At 49.5% G+C, this 9,500-nt stretch overlaps 1 protein-coding gene across 1 annotated transcript in view; it reads left to right on the top strand.

The window, feature by feature from the left end:
- Nucleotides 1-9,500, top strand: part of DENND2A (DENN domain containing 2A) — an 86,157-nt gene that overhangs the window by 22,177 nt on the left and 54,480 nt on the right. Inside the window, 2 exon segments of the mRNA XM_006145049.3 lie at nt 42-163; nt 6,371-6,571. Of these exon segments, the coding sequence (XP_006145111.2) occupies nt 42-163; nt 6,371-6,571 (323 nt within the window).

Raw genomic sequence — 9,500 nt, 5'->3', positions numbered from 1 at the left:
TCGGCATTCTCACCTTCCTGACTTGTTGCCTTTGACCACAGATCCACCAGCGAAGGAGAACCCCTACGAAGACATCGAGCTGCATGGCCGCTGCCTGGGGAAGAAGTGTGTCCTGACCTTTCCTGGGTCTCCCACCTTTCCCATTCCTGACACACCCACCAAGGTACGGCTCCCAGGGGAGTGGGGTCCAGAGGGGGAGCCCAGCACTGCAGCCGCCAGCGCTCTAGAGTTCCGGTTTACACTGGAATTCTAGGCCAGCCTCACTGCCGCGCCCCAGGATTTGTGTATCCACTGTCTGCCTGGTCTTCCCACCGCTGGTTCTCTGGGAACCCCTGTGCTCAGTGGAGCTTCCTAAAACACCATCTGGGCTCAGAAACCTCCTCAAGTGAGTACGTAAAAGATGGTGAGGCCGCCAGTGATGTGATGGTCAAAGGGGCTGGATCACATGGGCGACTGGTTGGAATCCTGGATCCACGACTTGAAAAACACACTGGGCACATGTGCGCATCCAAAATCCCAAGAGGGCAACAGAGAAGGGATTGCAGTGTGGCCATTCCCCCAGGGGGTGCATTCTCATTTTCTTTCTTTCTCTCTGGTGAGTGCATGTGCTCTGTAGCAAATTAAAAAAAAAAAAAAAAATAGATGGTTCATCCATACTATACAGCTATTAAGATATGCCCCAGCAGGGCCAACAGATGGTATGGAGCTTAAGGCACTGGATCTCACATGGCCAATTGCACAGTTTGAGTCCTGGACCAGGAGACGAAAAACAGGGTCTCTGTATGAGCATGCATGACCAAAATTCTCATGAGGAAAATGGAAGAGAGGGGACACAGTGTAACCATTCCCCCAGGGAGTGATTTCTCACTTTCTCCTCTCTATCTCTTGCCAGTGAGTGCACATGCCATATAGCAAAATTAAAAACAAAAACAAAAGCAAAACATCCTGGGGCTGCAGGTGGTGTGGTGGTTAAGGGGCTGGACTCTCACATGGCCAACTGTGGTTTGAGTCCGAGACCTGGTGAATTGTTTTCTTGCTTTCTCCTCTCTGTCTGTCTTTCTCTGGTCAAGTTAAAAACATAATAGTAACAAGTGGAATTAAATAAATTATTAAAAAAAAAAAGAACACCCTGACATAGAACTGTCTCTGAGATACAAGACTAAGAGCCATGTGGAGAGCAGTGTTTTCCAGTGTGCCACTTGGGGGTTTTCAGAAAATAGCATGCATGTTTGTAAACGTAAAAGTTTATGTATGTACAGGAATATCTCTAAGGATACCTAGAATGAACTCGCTGGAGTTGTGAGTGTCTGAGTACTTGAAGGTCAGAGTAGAAGTTGGACTTTCCTTTCATAGAATAGGTAGATAAAACATAGATACAGGACCAGCAGTTAGCATAATGGCTATGTCACTGAACTCCCATGTTGTCGACCACAGTTCAAGTCCCAGACCCGGTGACTTAAACTCACACTGGGCGTGTGTGCGTGCGTGCCCAAGATCCCGAGAGGAGAATGGAGAAGGGTTTGCGGTGTAGCCATACCCCCTGGGGGTTGATTTCTCACTTTCTGTCTCTCTGTCTCTTTCTGTATTTCTGGTGAGTGCATGCGCCCTAGAGCAAAAACCTCTCCAAAAAACAAACAAACATAGATAGATACTTGACAATAATTTCAACCCATTGCCTACAGGACCGAGTTCGTGTCCTTCAGCCTGACATTAAATAGCCTTCGTCATTGGGGCCAGCAGGTGGCACAGTGGTTAAGATGCTAGATTCCCACATGGCCAACCGTAGTTTCAGTCTTGGACCTAGTGACTTGAAGATCCCGCCAGGCGCATGTGTGTGCATGCCCAAAATCCTGAGAAGAGACTGCAGCAGATGGATTGCGGTGTGGCCATCCTCCCCCAGGAGATGATTTCTCACTTTCCCTTTCTCTGTCTCTGTCTCTTTCTGGCGAGCACACACGTCCTATGGCAGAAACCTATAAAAGAAGAAATCCTTCGTAATTGATCCCTGGGCACCCATTACGACCCAGTGTCCCACGGTCCCTACGTACACATGCTCCCTTCCAGCAGAGCCTAGTAACTGCCCCTGATGTAGTAGGCCTGGCACTGGCAGGCTTCTCGAAAGGCCCAGAGAGCAAACATCTTGGGCCTTCTGGCCGTGTGGCCTCTGTTGAGCCTCCTCAGCACTGTCGCTGAGGGTGTGCAGCCACGGGCGATCTGTGAGCAGAGGAATGTGGCTGTGTTTCAGTGACTCTCTACTAGGGAAGCCAAGACTTGAATTTCATATAATTTTCACTTGTGATGAAATTTGTCTTTTTTTAATGATTTAAGAATGTGAAAACTATTCTTAACTTATGGCCTGTAGAAAAACAGAGCAGGCCCAATTATCCAATTAAGTATCATTTCTATCCTCATATGGAAAAGAGTGTCATTATGAATAATCCATGACAACCGATAATTAGCAGGCAGTTTCTAATTGCCTTGAAAATGTGTTGTTTGTGTCTTTCACTGGGATGTGGCTGTCTTCAGCACTGAGGCCAGCCTTCTTTTCCTGGACTGAATAAGCCTGACTTAGGAGCAGGCAAGCCGTCACACTGGTTGCCCCTTCCTGCCCTGCCTGGCTCCCCACTGAGGTCTAGAGAGAACGCATCCGTATCCATTGCCTCTTGGGAACCATGAGAAACGCAGGCCAAGGCACCTCCATGTTCAGAGCAGCTGCTTCTCCCTAGTACCAGAAAAAAAAGGCTGAACAGCCCTGCTCTTTCCTTGTTCGTTTTCAGTTTTTTTTAAAGAGATTTTTGCCATAGGGCCTATGTGCTCACCAGAGAGATAGACAGTGAGAGGGAAAGTGAGAAATAGCCACCGCAGGGATGGCCACGCTGTAATCCCTTCTCCATTCTCCTCCCGGGATCTTGGGCACGCATGCACACCTACCCAGCGTGATTTTCAAGCCACTGGGTCTGGGACTAAACGTAGTCTGCCCTGTGAGAAACCAGCAATGTAACCACTACGCCATCTGCTGGGCCCACGAACAGCCCTTTTCTTCCTGTTCTGGCCACACTGGGAAACCTAGGGCCTCTGCCATAAAATAGTCAAGCCCAGTGGGCGTTAATGTCAACGTGTCCCCAAAGTCCAGGTACGGCTGTCCTGTGGCCCAGTGCTGATACTGGGGGCCTTTGCAAGTCGTCGCCAGGATCCCTGTCCACACTCATCAGCCTGTGGCATGAGTGTCCGGTTTGCACCCTGTCTGGGAAACAGCTGTAGACCTCTCCATTCCTCCATGTAGCTCATCAGCTAGTCACTGAGCATTGCCACATCTGGGCTGCATCTGGGACCTGAGAACTTGCTGAAGCAGTCCCTCTGTGTCGCCTCCTCTACAGGACCTAAGCCATCTTCAGGGTATTCATCTCATTAGAGCATGCTTAGCCCCAGGGGAGAGGGGATGGACGCTCTGCTCAGAAAGGAGCAGATGTGCATGGGGGCAGGATGTGGAATGGAGCTCCTGGGGAGGGGACGTGTGCTTCTGCAGGCCCCCCGCCGTTCCTGTTCCCAGCACGGCACAGGGAATATGGCAGGAAGGCATGGCGGCCAGTATGAGGTGCTCTTCTCAAGCACTGACACAAGGCAATGTGTCGCCAACTATTGGGTTGTCAGAAGAGTGACGATGCATTTTCGCAACAGATGGCGCTAATTCATTCTTGAAGTGCTAGAGTCATTCACATCTATGTTACTGCTATGTCATTGACTGGCTTCATTTTCTTAAAAATTTAAGTGGTTGGGTTGAGTTTCAGAGATTTTACAAGTTGAAATTGGAAGACCAAACTGCATTTTCACCCTGTTTTACTGTTTCATTAGGTTACTGATGCATTTTTCTATGTTTTCCTATGCACAAATGCGTCCTGACTTTTTCAGTGACCTAATATTTAGTAAACACACATAAGTAGTCTCTACTACGCTGCAGATACCAGCCTCAGTCGTCTCCAAGTACTGACGTGATTTGTCTCCTTATGACCCCGTAATAAGGGCCTACTGCCGTTAGTCCCACCTACCAGCACAGAGACCGTGCATGTCTATGACGTCATTTGCCCCAAGTCACAGCCACGTGTGTCACGGGCACGTTCTGAACGGAGCCAGCAGGGCCCTAGAACCTGCACACTCACACCCATGCCTCTGTGGCCAAGCTAGGTAATACATGGTTTGTAATGTGAGACCATGTGGGTGGGCTCTAGGGCAACCAGAGAATCTTGCAATAGATAGAACTATGCCTTTCAATATGTGTTCTTTTTATTAGTTAATAAAAATAACCTGCAAACAGAACATTCTCTAAAAGCAACGTGTTTTATTACTGAAAAGTGTAAGGAAGGAAATAAAACTCACCCATAACCAGGGGATTTTATTTTTTCTTTATGCTCACCGGTTTTTTCTTTCTGTAATAGAGTGGTATTATGTATAAATTGTGTGTGTGTGTGTATTTTAAACTTTTTTTTAATTGCATGTAATTAATCCCAATACCCAGAGATAACCACTATTGACACTTTATTTCTGCCAAACTTTTCTGTCACTCTGTGTGTATGTGTGTGTACATTTAAAACAATTGGGGGTCACACTGTATATAGCTTTGCCACTTTTATATATGTATCATGAGTATTTCGCCACATCATCGTCTTTCCAAGGCCGTTTGCATTGCCTGTGTAGTAACCAGCACCGTAATGTAGCGTCACTCATCCACCGTCGGGCTGTCCCCGCGGCCCTCCTGTGTGTTTCTGTGATCGCGTCTGTAAGGGAGTGTCTATGCACTCATGCAGATACTTGTTAGGGGCATAGGTGAGCAGAGTGTGTGTTTGGGTGGATGACACAAAGGCAGTCTCTGTAAGAGAATAGAAATGAAGTCGAGCTGGGACATTTTACTTCAAGGGCCCCGGTAGTCGTTTGCAGTCAGCGTCTCCTGAGGCAGCAAAGGTGGGGACAGTGGTGGACAGGAAGGAGTTGAGCCCTCAGCCACTATCGCAGACAAAAAAGGCTGATTCTGGAGTCCAGATCTGTTCTTTCCTGGGAGGCACCCAGCTTCCTTGCCACCCCCTCGTCCCCAGCAAGATGTCTCCTGGCCAGGGCCCATCACACTCCAGGTAATGGAGCAAGTCAGGAGGCTTCCACAGGGAATTCAGACCTCAGACAACGGGCCTCGTCTGCTTTCCCTTTTGGACACCACAGTGAGTCTCACATCTGTAAGATTAGGGAGACCGTATACACCTCTGCAACGGAGCTAGGCCACTGAGGCTACTCTGTGCGCACACACAGTAGGACTGGAACACTGTCAGGGCACTGTGCATGTCAGTGTGAGGTGCACTGACCAAAAGCTAGAATCTTGAGCCAGCCCCATAGTCTAGTGGTTAACGAAGCTGGAGCCCACATGGCTGACCACTGTTCGAATCCTCACCCCAGCAGCAGGTTGGACCAGCAGATGACCTGGAGGTTAGGGCAGTGGATCTCACATGGCTGACTGCACAGTTCTAGTTCCATACCCAGCCAACTTGAAAAACATGGTGGGCACAGGTGTGTGCATGCCCAAAATCTCAAGAAGAGAACAGAGGAAAAGGGATTGTGGTGGGGCCATCCCCCTGGGGAGTGAGTTCTCATTTTCCCTCCCTCTCTCTCTCTCTCTCTTTTATTTTTTATATTTTTTGGAGAGGTTTTTGTTATAGGGCACATGTGCTCACCAGAAAGACAGAGACAGAAAGCAAGAAATCTTCCCTCAGGGGACATGGCCATGCCTCAATCCCTTCTCCATTCTCCTCTCGGGATCTTGGGCACGCATGCGCACACACCAGGCATGAGTTTAAGCCACCAGGTCCGGGACGCGAACCGCAGTCGACTACATGGGAGTCCAGTGACATAGCCATTATGCCAACTGCTGGTCCCTCTCTCTGTCTGTCTCTCTCTCTCTTTAGTGAGTACATGCACCCTATAGCAAAATGAGAAGGAGACAGAGACAAGGGGGGCTTATTTTAGAGAGAAAATACTGACACCCAGAGATGCTAAGTTCTTTGTGTGGGAGGCCAGCAGCAGGGCTTAGAACCCCAGTGTATGTGTCTTGGGTTACCAGAAAGCCTCATCTGTAAAGTCCGGGGACTGAGCCGGGTGGCTTCTCACCTGTTCAATAAAGGAGACTACAAGAGACGTCCATCCATATCACACCAGCTTTCCGTACCGGGATAAGTGTTAGCGCTTAGGAGCTCAGCAGACCCCGAGTACCCCGGAACATGGACGCTTTCCCCTTCTCAGTTTCATGGTTGCCGTCCCAAGGCCCATCGGCGACCCCCCAGTGAGTGCCCTCGTATTTATTTATTTTTCTTTCCTCTTTTTTCTCTCACAGCAATCATTATCTAAACCTGCTTTTTTCCGGCAAAATTCAGAGAGGAGGAACTTCAAACTGCTGGATACCAGGAAGCCAAGTCGGGATGGAACTGGGTCCCCTTCCAAAACCAGCCCCCCCTCCACTCCCAGCAGCCCTGATGACACTTTCTTTAACCTTGGAGACCCACAGAACGGCAGGAAGAAGAGAAAGATACCCAAGGTAGTGTCTGTGGCAAACTCATGTTCGAATGTGCAAAGGAAGGCTGCAGAGGAGCCTGGGTGGAGAACAGAAGCTAGGCCCTCTCCTACCTGCTCCGTGTCAGGCCAGGGGGACGCAGTGAAGCCAGGAGACTGGGGAATCGGGGCCTTCATCCTAACAGTTACTGTGGGCCTCTAGTCCTTTCCTTAGCCACTGTTCTCCCAGCCTATACTATTCTGATCCCAGATAGCTTTCAGTGAGCATCCTCAAAAGACCATATCATCTTCATATCTTCAGAAAGGACAGGGGCCAGCCAGTGGTGCGGAGTTAAGGCAGCTGGGTCCCACGTGGCTGGCTGCATGGTTCAAGTCCTGGACATGGTGGCTTGAGAATCACATGGGGCGTGTGTGTGTGTGTGTGTGTGCATGTGTGTTTGTGTGTGTGTGTGTGTGTGTGTGTGTGTGCCCAGAATCCCTAGGGGAGAACGAAGGAGAAGAGGTTGAGGCATGGCCAACCCCTTGAGAAGGGGGAGCTGTTTTATCTCTCTTTCTCTATCTCTCTCTGTGTCTCTGGCAGGCATATGCACCTATAGCAGACTAAAAACAAAAAAGAGAACTGTATCCCTTTATGTTCTGACCTGAGATTTTGTCAGCTACCTCTGCAGAGGCAGATACCAGTCTGTGCACCGGCGCAGCACTGTCAAAAAAACATATCCTGGGGACCAGCAGTTAGCGTAATGGCTATGTTGCTGGACTCCCATGTAGTTGACCACAGTTCGAGTCCCGGACCCGGTGGCTTAAACTCACGCCGGGCGCATGTGCGTGTGTGCCTAAGATTCCGAGAGGAGAATGGAGGAAAAGGGATTGTGCCATGGCCATGCCCCCTGGGGAGTGATTTCTCGCTTTCTGTCTCTGTCTTTCTGGCGAGCACACACACAAAACAAAAAAAAAAAAAAAAAAAAAACCCTGGGGCCAGCAGGTGGCATAGTGGTTAAGGCACTGGACCGCAGTTTGAACCCCAAACTCACCTGCTTGAAACTCACATTGGGTACTTGTGCCTGTATGTCCCAAATCCCTAGGGGGTAATGGAGGAGAAGGGGTTACAGTGTGGCCATCCCCCTGGCGGGTGATTTCTCGCTTTCTGTCTGTCTCTGGTGAACACATATGCTCTATAGCAAAAATCTCTCTCAAAAAAAAAGACAGCTCCTGGCTCCTCGTGGCCCAAAAGGTAAACAGCGCCCACTGGCTTGGTTGTACGCTGTTACTCATCTGTTGATTAAATTTCCTTTTGCTCAGTTTCAGCCCTGCAGTGCTGGTCACTTTTTATTAAACAGTCGGTACCGTCAGGAAGGCACAGTTTTGCCTCTGCCTTCTCAGGACCTCTACGAGGCTTAAGAATTAAACTGCCAGAAGACAGATTCACAGGGGAAATGCATATGAATTTTACTTCTGTGCTTGTGGGAACTCTTACAAGAAAAACGAAAACCCGAAGAAGTGACCGGCCTTCATGCTGACGCGTTAGGTCGAGCAGCAGTGGCAGTTGAGGGGACATAGCAGGAAGGCAGGGTTAGTTTACCATTTGTGCAGCTTTCTCCTTGACTCCCAGCTCTGGTGATAAAAATGTTTCTTTCTCATGGTAGAGGGAGGCGTCATCTTCCATGGGCGTTTCTTCTCCCGCTTTCGAGATGAAGCAGGAAGGTCCAGGTGCCCTTCTTGTGCCTAGTTTTTCAAGGGTCTTTAGTTCAAACTAATCACTGTGCCAAAGCCACATACACTGGGGTGGCTGCACCCCTTCAATGCTAACTTCCTACAGGAACTTTTACAGCAAGGATTCTCTTCATCTCTCTCTCTTTCATTTGCTAGAGGACATATGCTCTTGGGCAGGGGACAGCGACCTCCCAGTGGAGTGTGGTAACCCCATTAACTCCACTTCTCTATCCTGTTGGGATTTTGGTCACACAGCCGGCATGTTTTTCAAGTTTCTGAAGCTGGAACTCTAACCACGCATTTGGCCATGTGGAATCCGGTTCCCATAACCACTAGGCCACAAGGCTGGCCCTAAAGCAGGGATTCGTAACTTTTCAGAGTCCATGGGTGGCATTTAGAGGGTACTGAAACCCATAAAGCTGTGTAATACTGTGTGTGGATGAGTTTGGGGGCTGAAGGGGGTGGGTGACATTGTCTATAGGTTATTCCAGATTACCTAAAGTTGCCCGTTGACCTGAAAGAGAGCCAAAAGACATCTTCCCTAAGCCTGTCTTTCCTGCCACAGTTGTTCTGAACCAGCCCTGCCCCCAACATGCTTACTCAAGTGACGTCACGCCATCACCTTGACCGCCAGCAGGCAGAGTGAGAGAGAGGGCAGGCAGAGTTAGGGGGGTGGAAAGAAGTCCTAGAACCTCCTGCCTGGGGGTTGCAAGTGGAATAGGAGAGAGGAGGACATCTTGCTTTGTTTTGTCGGTAGAAGGCGGACAGAAGGGTCGGGGAGGAGCCTGGCCTTGCTCACCTGGTTCTGCCTCGGGCTGCCCCAGGCTGCGTGGGTTACAGGTGGATTATGTAACATTCCCCAAAGGCGCGCCTTCTTCCGTAGGGTCCCAGTCTCCTGCAGCGTTGGCGTGGGCTTGCTCTCGTGTCTCCTGGGCTGCCTTCCAGATCTATGTCCTGTGCTGTGTCATAGCTGCTCACGGGGCCGCAGAGCATGGGGCTCGGGCCACTCCCTTTCCTCACCCTCAGCTAGTCCCACTCCTACTCACCTGTAATGGCAGAAACCTGCGGCTGTGGAATAATTAGAAGTGACTTTTGGCACCTGTACAGATTCACCATTATTTTAGAAAGTTAAACAGGAATGAAAAATAAATGAATTGTTTGACTGAAAGAGCTTTGCTGCAGGTGTGGATATTTTTTCTGTTCAGGAGCATTTAACCTGTATCTCATGCCCCACACTTTTACCC

This window comes from Tupaia chinensis, unplaced genomic scaffold (genome assembly GCF_000334495.1).
Source record: "Tupaia chinensis unplaced genomic scaffold, TupChi_1.0 Scaffold000140_1, whole genome shotgun sequence".
Classification (NCBI taxonomy): domain Eukaryota; kingdom Metazoa; phylum Chordata; class Mammalia; order Scandentia; family Tupaiidae; genus Tupaia; species Tupaia belangeri.
Note: the sequence above shows the minus strand (reverse complement) of the source record. Positions and strands in the feature narration are given on the sequence as shown.